The sequence below is a fragment of the Nematolebias whitei genome, chromosome 14 (assembly GCF_014905685.2).
Source record: "Nematolebias whitei isolate Nwh7 chromosome 14, NemWhi1, whole genome shotgun sequence".
Classification (NCBI taxonomy): Eukaryota; Metazoa; Chordata; class Actinopteri; order Cyprinodontiformes; family Rivulidae; genus Nematolebias; species Nematolebias whitei.
This window is the reverse complement of record NC_056511.1, coordinates 21954520-21972012: the sequence shown is the minus strand read 5'-3', so window position 1 is coordinate 21972012 and position 17493 is coordinate 21954520. Positions and strand designations below refer to the sequence as shown.

General features: G+C 39.7%; 1 protein-coding gene across 1 annotated transcript in view; it reads left to right on the top strand.

Moving 5' to 3' along the window:
* The window catches only part of slc47a1 (solute carrier family 47 member 1), an 18458-nt gene extending 6616 nt beyond the window's left edge, over positions 1-11842 (top strand). The window contains exons 6-17 of the mRNA XM_037687994.1: positions 907-951; positions 3632-3729; positions 4289-4386; positions 4465-4578; positions 6394-6461; positions 6534-6642; positions 6743-6818; positions 6888-6957; positions 7072-7204; positions 9261-9355; positions 10964-11074; positions 11151-11842. Of these exons, the coding sequence (XP_037543922.1) occupies positions 907-951; positions 3632-3729; positions 4289-4386; positions 4465-4578; positions 6394-6461; positions 6534-6642; positions 6743-6818; positions 6888-6957; positions 7072-7204; positions 9261-9355; positions 10964-11074; positions 11151-11510 (1377 nt within the window). The 3' untranslated portion in view covers positions 11511-11842. The remainder of the gene's footprint in view (positions 1-906; positions 952-3631; positions 3730-4288; positions 4387-4464; positions 4579-6393; positions 6462-6533; positions 6643-6742; positions 6819-6887; positions 6958-7071; positions 7205-9260; positions 9356-10963; positions 11075-11150) is intronic.
* The last annotated feature ends 5651 nt before the right edge of the window (positions 11843-17493 follow it).

Below are 17493 nucleotides of genomic sequence, written 5' to 3'. Positions count from 1 at the left end.
TTTAAATTTGCCCAAGGAAGCTGAAAGAAGCTGAAGCAGAACAAAATGTGAAAGGAGCAGTACAGTAAAAGGTTGTAAACAGATCTAAATATTTGAAGGAAGTAAAATGAGCTCAATTCATTTTCGACGAGGAAAAAAATGGCAGAAAAGGCTAAATATTTCAAAAAGCTAAAGTTGCACCAATACCAAAAGTCATAGCAGGATTGCCCTGAAAGAGCTGAATGTCTTGATTTATGATTTGTTGAAATAGCTTGAAATCTGCGGGTTGTGAATCGCGCTGAAAAACATACGGAAGAAAAATGGATCACAATAGTGTGAATGCTTCATAAACAATCACACAATAAAGTATCAGAAAAGCTCTGTTTCCATTCTTTCTGAGACCTTTAAGTTCCCCCTTTTAAAATTTATTAAATGACTTGTTGCTTTCAGTCACTTTAAAACATAAACACAATCAACTATATTGGTCTCTGGTTTTAACTCTTAAAATATCAAGAGCAAGTTGTACCAACAAAGAAGACTTTTATAACATTATGACCTACTGACTATCACACTTACTGTGAAGTTTGTGTTTGGTTTATTTACCCAACTTTATTCATGAAATCCATCAAATACAGAGGCTGTTCATATTTAACCAACACCAGCATGATCCTTGGTCTTAAGATGTTCTTCTACCTGATGAAATCAAACTTCTAGATTATTCACACCAAGATAATAAATAAGTTGTTATTTTATGGAAGTCATTTCATCGAATACGAGACAGTTGTCAAAAGACAGGTGTATTTCTCTGATTTAGTATACTGTAAAGCATCCAATCAGATAATGTTTTAAACTCTTAAAAATATCTTCTGAACATAATACTGTAATTCAGTGAACTTTATTAATACAGTTTCCTTCTTTGTGTTGCAGGCCATGTTCCTGCATCAGCTGCAAGTCTCCTACCTGCAAAACCAGGTAGGCTTATGTGATGAGCCAGAACTCTACTGTTTTGTCACATTTCATTTAAATGGGCTCCTTAAAAAAACATAAAATAAAAAAAAATGTGCTGCTTGATGATCGACAAAAAAGTCAAAATGCCTTTTTGTTGCTGCAACATACTGTATTTATCTTAAAAACCATCACAAACACCACGAGTCTGAGCTAAACCCAAACCTTATTTGTTTCTGTAATGATCAATCCATTATCTTTACTCGCTTCTCCCTTTCCGGGTCATGGTGCCCACATCCAGCGGTCACAGTGCAAGGGGTGGGGTACCATACCGTACCATACCGTACCGTACCGTACCATACCGTACCATACCATACCATACAACACCAGAGGATCTGTGTTTTAAACCTGTACGCTCCACACTGGTTTGTCGTCATAATTATTATCTGCATCGTTTTTATGTCCACATTTTTGATTTACTTCATTTTGTATATTGCTTCGTGTGTTGTCTATTGTTCTGTCTGTACAGCACTTTGGTTGGCCTTGTAGCTGTTTTAAGTGCTCTATAAATAAAATGGTACCATACCATACCATACTATACCATAACATACCACTTTATTTATAAAGCATTTTAAACAGCCACAAGGCCAACCAAAGTGTTGTACAGCAAAAACAACACAAGCAAAGGACACAAGATAAAATACATAGATGCAAAGACATAAAGATAAGAACAAAATGTCTAACATTATAAAATACAGATGTTAAAACACAGTGTCAAAAGCCGGGGAATAAAAGTGTTTTTAAACAAGACTTAAAAACAGTGAGAGAGGGACCTGCCTGACATGAAGTGGTAACTCATTCCACAGTCTTGGACCTGCAACAGAGAAGGTCCTGTCACCTCTGGGCTTAAAACGAGTGCCTGGAACCAATAAAAGCATATGGTCTGCTGACCCCAGAGAGTGTTGCGCAGCATATGGCTGCAGCAGATCAGAGAGATAGGAGGGGGCAGAACTGTTCAGAAATTAAAAAAAAACATACAGAAGGATTTTAAAATGACTTTGAAAGTGAACCGGGAGGCAGGTGTCCAGGGTGGACACCCTGGACAGGCCTCCAGTCCATCACAGGGACACATAGAGACAAAAAACCATTCACCCTTTCACTCACACCTGGGGACAATTTAGAGTTATCAGTCAACCTAACATGCATGTTTTAGGTCGGTGGGAGGAAACCGGAGTATCCGGAGAAAACCCACACATGCACGGAGAGACCATGCAAACTTCACCCAGAAAGGTCCCAGGTCGGGATTGGAACCGGCAAACTTTGCGCTGAGAGGCAACAGCTCTACCAACTGAGCTACCTATTTCAAGTTCAAGTTTCTTTATTGTCATTCGCATCACATGTGGTACATGAGGTGGAACGAAATTGTGTACTCAGGGTACCAGTAACGCCCATAAATAGCAAAAATATAAAGTATAAATAGAAATAGTATATAAGGATCTAAGATGGCAGCACAATGTCTCAGTGGTTAGCACTGTTGCCTCACAGCATGAAGGTCCTGGGTTCAAGCCCCGGTTGGACCTTGGGTCGTTTTGGATGGCGTTTGCATGTTCTTCTCGTGCTTGCGTGGGTTTTCTCCGGGTACTTTGGTTTCCTCCCACAGACCAAAAACATGCATGTTAGGCCTTCAGGCCCAGGCCTCCCTTGCAAAAGAGATCTGTGGTTAAATAAAGGTTAATAAATAAGATATACACTAAGATAAACACTAAACAAACTCTAAACAAATCGCTAACAGATCTAAAATATACACTAAACACTAATGTAAAATAATACGGTATATTAAACAGCAGCTTATTATTATTTCAGTAATGCTTCAGATTTTAAAGTTTTAAATTTGTTGAATACACTGAGTTCAAGTTCAAGAATCTTTATTATCCTCGAGGGGCAACTTGTTTCACAGTCAGTAGGCACATACAACTGATGACATGATGATGGTGTCATCATGTTGGTCAGGTGGTTTAAGATTCCTCTCAGGATGAACAGCAGCAGCTCCCACAATTTCGTTCCACCTCATGTACCACATGTGATGCGAATGACAATAAAGAAACTAGAACTTGAAATTGAACTTCACTACAAAAACAAACCCCCCCCCCCCCCCCCCAAAACCTGTTATTTACTCCTATGACTAAAAAATGTGCATAATTTTTTTTAGATTCTGTGAAAAATTGAGGATGTTTTCTACAGTTTTGGCTATTGTTGTTAAATTTAAGGCTTAACATGCATTAATAAACATAAACCTCTTTAAATTGATCATGGCCAGAGACAATTCCTGCTTGATGCAGAAGTTTGAACCTGCTGCAGCATTTTAGATCTTAACTTTGTAAACTGCTGACAACAAATGAAATGTATTTTTTAAATTGTCAAATTTTAATTGACTCTAAAACAATCTCCTCATCCAGAGTTGTTACACCGTCTAGTTTTGTGTCATTTTTCCTGTAAAGTTAGATTTATTTTCAGTTATTGTCTTACTTAGTTATGCTAATTTGATAATAAAAAGTATAAAATCTGTTGGCACTTTAAACCCTGACAGCCTGTGTTTGGTTTCATTGTGGTGCTTTTCTTTTAGAAAAACACGTTCATTTTTATATAATGATATTTATTCTGTCTGTGCAAACTAACACTGTGTTTTCTGTCTTTTTTCACCCATCAGGGGATTATTCTTCCTCAGATGTACACGGCTGCAGTGGCAAACATCTTCAACTTGGGGATCAACTATCTTTTAATTTCTGTTCTGGAGCTGGGAGTCGTGTGAGTGGGTCCAAGTTGTCCCGCCGTCTAACAGTCGATGGACTTTGTTTGGTTGGATACGGTATCGGAGCTCACAAAGCCCGACAGATAAAACATGTCGGACATCAATAACTTTAGAGGAAGAAAGTAAAGATGAAAGAGTTGTGAGCTGATGAAGAGGAGACGGGATGAAAACTGGGTCAGAGAATGTCCAGTTCGTCTCTCAGAGGGGCGATTTGTTTTTTGTTCTGACTCAGTCAGCAGTTCACTGCAGTTTATTGTTCTTAAACTTATTTAGAGAGCGACGCAGAGAGAGGAGACAGGACTGGGACAGGAGTGGATCTGCTCCCAGCTGGACAAACATTTTAGTCGTCAGACTGTTGACCAATCAAATCGCTGCTTGGGTCCAGTTTTTCCCGCCTGTTCTGTCCCACATGGAGCAGGGACTCCTGGCAACGTTCTCTCAGACCTGTTACAGCTCAGCTGAGAAGGCAGAATCACAGCTGCATGTCTCTGAACATCTGTCCGTCCTTCAGTGGATGACAGAAATTTAAAGAAAACTTTTTTTATGTGTGTGCAGAGGATCAGCAGTCGCTAACAGCCTCTCTCAGATCATCATCTGCCTGCTGTTGTTCGGCTACATCCGATGGAAGAAGCTCCATGAGCAGACATGGGGAGGTGAGATCCTCACAGAACTCTAACAGACCCTCGTGGGTCTGTGGACTCATGGGCGGTTTGTTGTGAAATGCTCTGCAGGCTGGTCCACGGAGTGTCTGCAGGACTGGGACTCCTACATGAAGCTGGCTGTCCCCAGCGTCTTCATGATCTGCTTTGAGTGGTGGGTCTGGGAGGTGGGAGGCTTCCTTGCAGGTGAGAGGTGAAAGCCAAACAGAAAAATGTTCCCGTCACTTCAGAGGACATCAAATGACTCACATTATTTCTCTCTGAGAGAGAACTGCTTAACTTTAATCCCCTTTAAAAGAAAAAACACTTTAATTCAATCCTGTGTAGATGAGTGGTCATTAAATTCAAAGGGTTTACACCCATCCACCCATCCATCCATCCATCCGTCCATCCATCCGTCCATCATCTTTACTCGCTTCTTTCTTTTCGGGTCGTGGGGTCACTGGTACCCATGTCCAGCCATCACTATGTGAGAGGCATTGGACACCCTGGACAGGTCTCCAGTCCATCACAGGGCCACAAAGAGACAAATGAGACAAACAAACATTCATCCTCTCACTCACACTAGAGACAATTTAGAGCAGGGGTGTCAAACTCATTTATAAATGGGGCCAAAATTAAAACCTTTTTATAAATTAAGGGCCGGTTTCAGAACCTACATTAACTCAAGTTAGATACCCAACATCTTTTCTTGGTTTCAGGTTCCTGGTTGCAGGTTCCTCAACAAGAGTTTGACTGGTCTCGTTTGACGTTCTCTGTTGCACTTTTGACATCATAATCAAATATCACCAAAAAAAAATTAAAGAGATAAAAGTATTTTACATTTAAAACAACATCTTGGATGCCAGATAAGATGTCAACGAGAGCCACATTTGGACCCCAGACCTTGAGTTTGACACATGTGGTTTAGAGTTACCAATCAGCCTAACATGCAAACTCCACCCAGAAAAGCCGGGATTCAATGGGGCGACCCGCTCGCTGAGAGACAACAGCTCTACCATTTGAGCCACCGCCCCAGTGCCAACATATCCACCCAAAATGTATGTTTGCACAGTTACCACATTTAATAATTTACAATTAAAGATTAAAGAATGACGGTGTTGCAGGAGATAAATTGGGCTGCATCTTTCAGAGACATCCTCCTACATTTTGAATCAAACTGGAAAAAAACCCCATTTTAAATCATTCTGAAGGCAAGAGAAAACAAATTAACAACAACAACAAAAAGGTTGACAGGTCCACCAGAACACAGCATAGATACAGTGAAAATACACGATACATTTAACTTTTAGAGTAAATGAATAAAATTTGCTCGGGAATAATCAAAGCTAATCTTTCTGAAAAAAATTATTCTGAACATCTCATCGTGTGAGAAAGTAGACGACAGCCCTCGTCATGATTTAAAGTGATTTTGTCTTCACACACACTTATACTTGAAAAACATCACTGATATCTGTGCTGGTTTGTTCAACTGAAAGAAACATTTAAAATTTAAAATTATTATTTAAAAAAATTTGTTTAACTGTGCAAAAATATATTTTTGACCTGGCTCAGAGTATCATGTAAAAACAGTAAATTAGAAAAAAATTGTTGCAGCTTTATGTTTAATGCTCCAAAAAAAAAAAAATGCAAAATGCATTTGAAATATTTTGTGGGACACAATTTTTCCTGTCAGATTTCGAAACATTAGATAATGCACCTTTAAATAAAACCTTTAAGTTGTCTGAAAACCATTTATTGTCTTGTTTCTTAATTATTTTGTTTTGTGTCTGTTTTAATTTGAGTTCCTAAGTTGAATGAATCTCAGCCTTGCAATAGACGCATGGTGAAAATTTAAATAGAAAAAAAAAAAAAGTTATGGTTTTGGTCACTTTTCTGGAGAAAGCTACAGAACAGAAAAGCCGAGGGACTCATTTAAACCCTTTATTTGATGTATTTATTTCTGTGTGAGTTTCTTCCTGCAGGTCATATAATTAAAGTTAATGTCTGAATGCTGATCAGGTGTGCTTGGAGAGGTGGATCTCGCGGCGCAGCATGTGATAGTGGAGATAGGAAGTATAGCATACATGGTATGCATCATGCACTAATAACGCAAAATGTGTTGTTTGTTAGCAAACTGTAACTAAAGCATGCATCTTCAGTTCCCTTTAGGAGTCCATGCAGCTGCCTGTGTGCGTGTTGGAAACGCCCTGGGGGCCGGGGACACAGCCCGAGCCATAGTCACCTGTAAGGTCGCCCTGGTTCTGTCAGGTATGCAGCATTGTGAACCTCTTATTTATGTTATTAGTAATTTTTTAAGTCAAAGCACATGTGATATTTGTGTGAGTCTGAGGGTGTGTGTTTGCTGCAGGTGTGCTTGCCGTGCTCCAGGGTTTTGTCCTGGCCGGCAGTAAGTCCGTCCTGGGCTACATTTTTACCTCTGATGAGTGAGTTTCACTTCAACACACCTCTGTCAGCTCAGTTTCGTTGTGCTGATCTCCTTCTTCCATCCGCAGTGAAATAGTGGCGCTGGTCTCAGACAACCTGACAGTTTACACGTTTCTGCAGTTCCTTGACGCCCTGCTGGTACGTTCCTGTTCCTGTCATGTTTTACACGCACGATGATCAGTGCACATGCTGCTTGTTTCTTGTTGTCACATCAGTGTCTATGTTTTGTGTCAAACTCTCGGGCCTATTCAGTGCGTATGCTCAGGAATACTTGTCGGCACCGGGATGCAGAAAATTGCTGCCTTGTGCAATTTGGTGTCCTACTATGTGATCGGCCTGCCTGTAGGGATCGCACTGATGTTTGCTGCTCAGCTCAGAATTTTAGGTAATTTGTTCAAATATTTTACATGCATGAATCCTAAGATCAATTTTTGGTCTAAAGAATGACTGTCACAATTAGTTCCAGATTTAGGATTTATTGAAACGATTCAGGAGGATGTCATTTGTTAAGGATATGTAAAAAATCAGATTGAAATTTAAAATTTTAACAAGAGCAAAATGCTCAGCAATTTAATTATTGCCTGACAGAATTCCATAAAATAATATTTTATTTGTACAATATTATTGTTTATATTATATAATTATATGCTTCTCTAGAGCAGGGGTTCTCAAACTTTTTGGGTTCAGGGACCCCCTCATAACTCATGTTTATTAAATAATTTTCTTCAGTTTGTCACTTTAATGCACTGGAAATATTTGTGTAACATAAATACTTAAGATCTGTTCTCTCATAGTGTCAATACAATTTTTATTATTTTAAACATGGGGTATTCTTCATTCAATACATGCTTAATTAAAATTTTTCATTTCAACTTCCAAAAATTACAATTTTGAGAAAATTAACAGTATCAAAAAACACTTTAAAACTTTACCTCTTCACATAATGATCATAATAAATGTGCTCTCACTTGTCATTTTGTTATTTTATTGATTGCACAAAAAAAGAAACAATACAAATACAGGAAAAGATAAATAACAAAATGTGCACGAGAGGTCATAAAAACCCAAAATGGACTTACAAGACGCCCTCCCTCCTTTCTAGAAAAATAAAGAAAAAGTAAATAAAAGCTTTAAACATAAGCTTACATCTTACTTTAAACACACACAAATACCACAGCAATAGATAATACTTCATAATAAATTTAAATTGTCCAAAAATATTAAAATAATAATAAAAAATAAAACAAATGTGTTAAAAATCTGTACACTTTTTTCCAACTTTCTTTTAAATACTTATAAGTTTGTTTATGATTCACTTAGTTGTTTTAAACTGTTCCACAGCACAACACCTTGATGCAAGAATGAACATTTAGCAGCAGTGGTTCTGCAGAAGGGGACATGTAAATCACACCTCCTGCTTGTAGAGTATGAATGACAATAAGAATTACACTTTAAAAAATTATGAAAATATTTAGGTAAAGATAATGGAAAACATATAACTTTGTACATAAAGTTTCCTGTTTGATGCTTATTCACATAATAAATTGTAAGAATTTCTAATTTTTTAAACAGAGGTGTGGATGAAGCTTTTCCCCCAGAAAATTTTGAATAAAGTAGATGTGATTTACTGCATTTTGGTGTATTTTAACAGGTTGTTAAACATAAACGTGCTTGTAAAAAGCTTGTTTGAGAACCACTGCTCTAGATGAACATTATAAAAGTATTTAATCCAGATTTTAATATCAGCTTTAGGAAAACATTAGGATATTGTACTAGCTTTCACAATAAAAGCCTTTTCCCTCATGAATTCAGCAGTCGGTGATCAGCATGTTGCTGTAACTCTTTTACTGAGATCTCTGACCATCTGTAGGTCCTGTTTGTTCAAAGATCATCATCCTGGAAATAAACAGAAAATTTACAGTTTCCATTTAAACCATGAGTCATCAGCGATGCCCGCTGGGTCCGTCTTCTCATTCTCTGCTCATTTTTTAATTTTCCTCCCTGCAGTCCATAATTTACCTCCTGCCTCAGTGCAGCTCTTCTCTGCCCACTCAAACTGAGAAAAGTCTTTTTAAATAACTAAACTATTAACAGAAGGGCGACTCTGATTTATCTGAACATGTTTAGTTTGGTGTCTAAGTGACAAATGAGTGATTTGATTAAGTCTTAGCTTTGATCAGAATTATCTTGATCCACATAAAAAAAATAAATTAAACTGAATAGTTTAAAAATACCTTTGATTGATATTCTTTCTTTTCAAATTAATGAGGTTTACTCACTTTACGTGATTTCAATCACCGTCATCTTCGCATCAAAACTTTAAAAGCAAAAAGCTCAGCAGTTTTATTTGTACAATATGAACATCAATTCATTTTTTATTTGTGTAAATATATAAAATGTAATTATTAATTATGTGTCTGAATTTGTATCGTTCTTGTCAGGTTTGTGGCTCGGCCTCCTAATTTGTGTGTTCCTTCAGACGAGTTTCTTTCTCATTCTCATTTTTAAACTCAACTGGGAAAAAGTCACACAGAAGGTGAGATGCTCTCCTGTTTGTATTCATCTTTTATAAAACGTATTTTAAAACTTTGCAAACTGACTATTACAACTGTGACAGACATTATATTTGGAACAATAAAGTTTCAAAATGGAACCTCACCATCATATTCTGAGGCCTCACCTACAACTACTGCCTGGAAGAAAAGCAGAATAGATTATTTTAATCAGTTCATATTCATTGCTAAAAAATAATTTTGATAACAATCTTTGTAGTCTTCTGCAGTAAACTAGAGTTTTAACTAAAACAGGTCTCCTGCTGCATTTGCACCTGCTGTGAGAAAATCTGAGTTTTTGAAGAACTTGTTTTTTGACGTATCAAACAAAAAATGAAGCACTGCAGTTTATTTCCTCCCTGTACCTATTGTCTTTTTTTTAACAACAGGATAACAAAGCAACAGAGCTGATGTTGATAGTTTTTAAATGTCAGTCTTATGACTGTAGGAAAAATCATTAGCCAAGTTGAAAACAGTCTCTTTGTGTGGCTTTGATATTTGAGAATTTTTCTTTTTAAATTACGACATGGAGGTTTAATATAAATTAAAAAGTCTCATGAAATAACCAAATGAAACTTAAAAAATAAAATAAAAATGTGTACAAACTTATTTGTTTTTGATTTTCGCCGCGGAGCAAAAATGGGGAATTGGAAATACTCCATTCGTCCATGAATGTCATGAGCAATAACTTGAAAAATAAGTGAGGCACCGACTTCCATACTGATGTAGCTGCATCTAGACATAAAAAAGGTTCATTTTGAAAATTGGGTTGCTATCTCAAAATCCAAGACGCTCACCACCATTTCAGCTCCCGGACTCCTCTGCTCTCAGCCACCTGCAAGCGCTCATGGCCACGCCCACTTTGCACATTCTGTACGGAGAACAGCTGATCAGCTGCAGCAGGACGTTTATCCTGCAGCAGGTGCTAAATACTTTAAAATAATTTATTTTAAATAAAAATTCCATGACGATTGTGTGGCTCATCCGTCAATCAGCCATTATGTGTAGTGTCCAGACTTATATTGAAAAACCGCGATAAAGCGAGTCTGCGATAAATTAACCGCAAAGTAGCGAGGGACTACTGTACATGTAAACTGACCCTACCTATAATTTGAGGAAGCAATGGTTTCTAGTTTTTATATTGGTTCAAAGTATAGTTTCCTCAAATGTTTGGGGAGGCACTTGGGATGGCACAACATTAATCTATGGTGGCCACGTCCACCACTGGCCACCCCTTGGCTTTGCTCCTGGTGGTGGATAAAATGTTTCTCTCCACTCTCCAGGATTCGTCACTCCTCTCAGCCTCACACAAGAAAAAATAAATTTCTCCTGTCCTTTTCTACAGGGTAACTCTTACCCAAATGAATATCTTGCACACACACACACATACACACATACAAAAACATTAATATTTACTTCATTCTCTGTTCAATTTCAGTCCAAACATTCACTCATCTATAAAACTACATTCACTGTTCAGATCCCTCAGAGACTGGGACATCGGCCTGTTGTTTAAACAGTTTTTGAGTCAGTTTCATGTATAAATGTGTTTTGTATTTGTGCGTGTTGAATATATCCTTAATGTGCTTCAGGCTCAGCAGCGAGCAGGGAAAGTGATAATGGTGACACCAAAACCTCCTGTTGGTCCGGTCCTGAATGAAACTACCGGTCTGCTGCCGGACGTGGCTCTCTGCCCTGACACAGTAAGTTTTAGTTGTTGTCCTCTTGTGACCTTGAGGCTGCTCACACATTTAACAGCTTTTTTTTTGCACCATAAAGGCCCCGCTGAACAGTGACATTAAAACAGATGGTTACAGTCCTGTTATAACCCAAGATCTGGAGCTGAAGACGAGCCATGAGTCTGAGGGCAAAATCACGAGCGCAGGAGGAACTGAGGGCGATTCTGAACCTAGCAAAAATACTTTAAACACTAAATCTGAGGAGAAACTCTCTGCCTCTCAGCTGATCACACGACGTGGACTCACCTTGTTGTTCTTAGTTCTTGTGCTGACTGTTGGGGTGGCTGCCCACATAGCTTTTCCTGTGCCAGAGCCCAGTCCCCAGAGCAGGGCTAACTTTACACTCCACTGGGCCAATGACTCCACTCCAACACCGCTGGACTCCACCACAACCTTCTGAGCTGCATTTCACCCGGGGATGGTGACACCTTGTGACTGCGCTCGGCTCTCACACTGTTCTGTCGAGAGGCCACAGGGTTTGGGTTGTGCTGAGAAAATGGCCCCGGTGCTGCACGGCTGAGCAAATGAAAGCAAATGGCTGATGCTGGCAGGAAGAACAAAGGTCCAGCAGCACAGATTGTGTGCAGCTCGGTCACTCTGAGGGGCCTCTCTGGGACAACACAGAGCATTCTGAGACGGGCTTTTTCTTGGAAGAGAAACGTTTTAAGAAGAACAGACATTTTACTACAAATACATCAGAATATTTCATGTTTTCATGGTTTGATTTATGCTGTCAGATACTTTCTTTACTTACTGAGCTCATATTGTTTTTCCTGTATTTTAACATAAAACTGAATGTAAATATGTAAAGTTTACATGCACACATGTAAATAAACGAGAAAGTGTAGCTACATAAATAGATGGTCTGTCATTTGTATCCTCTTATCATTGTTGCTTTGCCCTTGTATTCCTGAAGACATCATTTATTATTTTTAACATGTTTTATTTTTATGTTTATTGTCCTCCATCAGAGCTAAGAGGGGGAACTGGAAATACCCTCAGTCTGTTCGTCTGTTTGTTCATGCATGTTGTGAGCATGATAACTTGAAAAATAAGTGAGGTACCGCCGACTTCCATTTTGGTGTGTAGCTGCATGCAGGTGGAAGACATCCCATTTAGGGAAAATTATGTATTCTAGTTTTTGTATTGCTTAAAGTATAGTTTCCTCAAATGAATGGGGTGGCAAAAATTAATCTATGATTGCCAAGGCCCCATTAACCCCCCCCCCCCCTGGTTTCACCACTGCACCTGTTCGTTGATAAAATTGCTCTCTCCACTCACCAGGATCAAAAATCCCTCAGTGACAGGAGACATTGGTGTACTGTTTGCTAATCAGTAAAAACATTTGGAGTACCAAACAATGATCCTGACATAAAATGTTGCTTCTTTTCTAATAAATGTCATAACTTTTTTTTGGATGCATTTACCAGAGAAATTCACGTCAAAGCAATCGGGAGCATGTTAGATGTATTAATGTTCGTTTTCTTCAGGAAGCACAGTGCATCATAACTCTCAGTCCTGCTGCACCGACAAGAAATCTTTCCAGTCACTTTCCACTTGTTAATGATGCCCCAGCATGTCACTGATTGCAGTCTCTGGAGGTGAGCGGGCCCAGATTGAAGACTCTGTGAGGAGCCTGTGACTATATGTCTGCTGATGAGCAAAACGTATCCATGTATGAATCCAAGCTGATTTACATGTTGAATAATAACACATTAATATGCATGTTTAGGTGAAGGTGACATGTTTGATATAAAGGTTAGTGTGTGAGCTACACAGGAAGGTACAAACATGATGGATACCTCACAAAGAACCCTTTAGAAATTCCCCCCATTTTGTTAAACTTGGTTTTATTTCTGTATTATTAGGAGATATGAAGATGTAGGTTTTCTCTTGATATTTAAAATGTCAGTCACAGTTTGTTGCGCCAGAATTCAATGTTTTAACTTAATGAGATGTCCTGTAAAGTGTCACTGAATGAAAGACAAATATATGTAACCGAGTTCTCGGAGCTCGTTTTATTAAAAGTATAATTTACAAGGCGATGTGTGTGAGGTGAAGACTCCGCAGAATTAAACTATTTTCAGGGGTGATCAAGGATTACTAAAAAAAACTTCATGTTCTATGGCAACAAATCATTCAGGTTCCACTGGATTCCACCTGAAGCCATTTGCTGCAACACACAACATTTCTGATTTTCACAAAACCTCTTCCGCACTTGTGCTGTCTGCTGCCAGGAAGGAGAGGGAACAGCCAACAATCAGACACTTTCAGGATTTACTACGATGTTTTTAAAAGTCACCCAACGATAGCCGATCCATAGAGGGAAAATTAATTCGCCCCACAATGTCCTCCTAATAAATAACGTAAATGATTTATTTATTGAGCTTGCTGATAATTCTTTTGTTCGGTGTATTTTTCAACTATTTTTTTTTTTTTACAGTTTTTAAACAGAACTTAAAAGTTTTTTTTAGAGATTCATTCTCAGTTTTTTTTTTTTTTAATTTACTTATTTACTGTTATGGGGCGGTACCGTTCAGCATGCCACATTCATCAAGTGGAGCAGAACATGTCCAGTGATCTGAACAGTAGCTGCAATATAGCCTCGTTTGAGGGGTCAGATTTTCTGCACTGTGGACACATTCGGCTGGTTTCAGCGCATTGATATGACCACAAACACTTGACCTGACGTGGGCTTTAACCCAGCAATAGCTGCAGCGAAACCTGCTGTGTTGTGAACATATTATGTTTAGATCCATTTGGAGCAGACGGAGGGGACCAGAGCAGAAAACTGAGGAGGACAAACAAAAAGCAGAACATTTTCACCAACAGTGGATCTTATTTAATCAGTTCTGTGGTGAGTGTGTGGCTGTGATAGGTCAGTGGTTAATTCGTTGGTTTTGTAATCAGAAGACATAAATAAATAAACATCAACAATAAATAAAGCACAATATTAAGCAACATATATCCTATTTTTATCACAGAGAATGAAATGCACTTTGCAAAATTTGTGCGATTAGTGATTCAGGAAATTCACATCCACCCCACTAATATTTTTGCTTGCTGAAGTCACAGCTTCTAATCCCATTTTTTCTCATATGTTCCTGCTGTTTAAATCAGTCATTCTCAACTAGTGGGTTAGAAAAACGTAACATTCTGATTACCATGTCTGCCTTATGCAGTGTTGCCAGATATACAAAACTTATCCTATTTTTACAATGGGTTTGGGGCAGGGGTTGAACGACTACATGTTTTTAAAGTCGACTTAAATATGATAGAAGTTGAGTCAACGTAGACTAGTTGATGTGACATCATAGGAACTCAAGATGCTATTCACAAAAAAACACAATTTATTATTTACTCCCCCAAAAAATAACAACAAAACGTCAGGAGTGTATATTTACCATTTATCATATAGTAAATAAGTCACAGGAAAACCAAAACTATAATTAAGCTGCAAAAGTTCGTTTTATTTTATTTAATCCACTAAATAAAATAAACCACCGTGGCAGTGGTCCACCGGCAGTGGTTCTCCCTCTTGTTTTATTTTATTTCATTTAGTGGCTTCAATAAAATAAAAATTATCCACCGCCTCACTCACCGGTGGTAAAACTTCCACTGCCGGTTTGGAGATTCCCCAACTACCAGTGCGCACCGTGCACTATCACCACAGTCACTGGTGGAGAATCCATCACTGCTGGTGTGGATTGCTCTCCATCCATCCATCCATTATCTTTACCCGCTTATTCATTTTGGGTCACGGGGGTCGCTGGTGCCCATATCCAGCAATCACTGTGCGAGGGGCGGGGGACACCCTGGACAGGTCTCCAGTCCATCACAGGGACACATAGAGACAAACGAGACAAACAACCATTCACTCTCTCACTCACACCTAGGGACAATTTAGAGTTACCAATCAGCCTAACGTGCATGTTTTTGGACTGTGGGAGGAAACCGGAGTACCCGGAGAAAACCCACGCATGCACGGAGAGAACATGCAAACTCCACCCAGAAAGGACCCTGGACCGGGGTTTGAACCAAGGACCTGCTCGCTGAGAGGCAGCAGCTCTACCAGTTGTGCCACCGTGCTGCCCTGACTGCGACTAGTCAACGTGAAATTTAAAAACTCGTGAGATGTCCCAGAATCGGCCAGTCGACTAGTCGGTTCAACCCCTAGTTTGGGGTCTCTCCACCTTATTCCTGGGGGCTCGACTGTATAAATGATTATGGTACAACTTCCTGTCTGACACAGGAAGTATCAGTAACCATTGGTGTCAGAGCATGGTCCGCGCTGGATCCTCAGAAGGATTGAAAACAGTGTGACGAGAATGTCAGGTATTTAGAAGTTCATGCTCAAAGATCCAGGTAAAGAAATCCAACAATGTTCAGTCAGGTCATCTGGACAGTTCCTTTTTTATGTTGAGAGACGTTTCGCCCTCCATCGAAGGGCTTTTATATCTATATAGACTCTTGAATAAGTGACTGAATATTTTTTTACAAGATATTGTTAGTAATATCATGTTCAGTAGGTTTGTACTGAGTCAAAACTTTTTTAAACGACTTATCTTGTAGATGGACCTTTTGATTTCATGTGTGTGAAAGTCCATTTGAGTTGATTAAAAATGTAGTGAACCGAATGACAACACTACAGATGTCGGTGAAACACACCAAGACGTTGCTGTCGTTGCCTCAAACAACCCCTCATCGGATGAAAGGGGGATAATCACACACACAAACGATGACCAGTCATCGCAAGCTGAACACGCAGAAACAGCTACAGCTGTGCTGACGGTTCAGACAAACCAAGATTACACAAGCATTTCTGAACGCATGAAGAAGCGTCAGAAAAAACCCAAGAGGTTTCTGTGTAACTTTATCAGAAAGGGGGCCGCCAAAAAGGCGTACCTGTCAGTAACACTCGAAGGTGTCCTCACACACGAAGCACTCTTGGACGGTGGGGCAGACATAACAATTATGTCAGCTAAACTGTTCGAGGAGCTGAGGACAGCCGCAGCCGAGAAAAACAGGATAATACCTCTATCTGATTGTGCTATAGAAATGCAGGGTCTCTCAGAAATGAAAACAACCCTGACAGCTATAGCAATGGTTCACATGCAGATTGGCAATATGACACTGTACCACCCGGTACACGTGACCCATGTTGACTCATTCCCATTTTTGGTTGGCCAGGATTTTATAAATCGCTTCAACGCGATTATAGATTATGGTGATCAAACAATGTGGACAACAGTGAGCAAACCACTGCCAATAGAAACGCCTCCGGAGTGTGACACAGACTGCCCAACAGCAGGTACCGCGGAAGGCACAAAGGACTCCTCAGCCGAGGACACGAGCCCGGTGAGTACTCCTCTGACACCATGTGAAACCAAAGAAACCCAAGAGGTCCAAACTCTGACTCAACAAGACAGCCTCCTCTGTGAGCTGGGGCAGTCAGAGTCCACCAAACACTACCTACCACTGGTAGTTAAGGGTGTAGAGATCCAAGGGTCCCACACCAACGATGCTGTACTGTCTCTGTGGACAGATAAATCAGCAATTAACCGAGCTTTCTACGAAACCTTGGTTCACAAACACGTTGGTCTAGAACTAATTAAAAAAGCTTTCCGCTTTCCATTAGTTCCCAATAGTTCACAGGTAATGACCGCAGAAGGAGTCATTAACCTAAAACTGAACTGGAATCAACGAGAACTGGTTCACCCATTTCTCGTTATCCAAAACTTACCACATGCATCCTACATAGGCTCTGACATTTTGGTAAGGTTGGGTGTCCATGTGGACACCATCAACAAGGTGCTGTGGTCCCTCAAACCAGCCACAAAGGATCTTCCTGTGCTAGACACAGCGAGCCTTAAGGCTGGGCAGACCATTCCAGAGGCCTGCCAGGTTGCTAGCAACCAAGACACCACAGTACCACCTCAGGTGATTAACCTAATGGTGCGAATCCACATAATAGCTGGACAAGCTATTAGCCATAAACAGGCATATTTTCAACCCTCTCCTGCATTTTTCAACTTGGGACTGTCCGTGGAAGCCACGAACCAGGTGAGTCTTGACTCCAGGACCACATCTATTGCTGTGTGTAACACAGGCATGGATGAGGTGCTGATCCCAAAAAACACTATGCTAGGATGGTTGATTTCAACCGACTTTCATGATTTTGAACTAGGCATTCCATTTCTGGGAGGACTCCCAGACAACCTGGTACCGAGTCAAGAAGCTGGGCCAGTATGGTTTACAAAACCAACACAGGCCATAGCTCTTTTCTCAACCAATGATGTCGACCAAGGACCTCAAACCTATGGTGTCTTACCCATAGACAGGCCCGACGACTCAGAAAGGGATTCATTGGAGCTCCCCAAGGA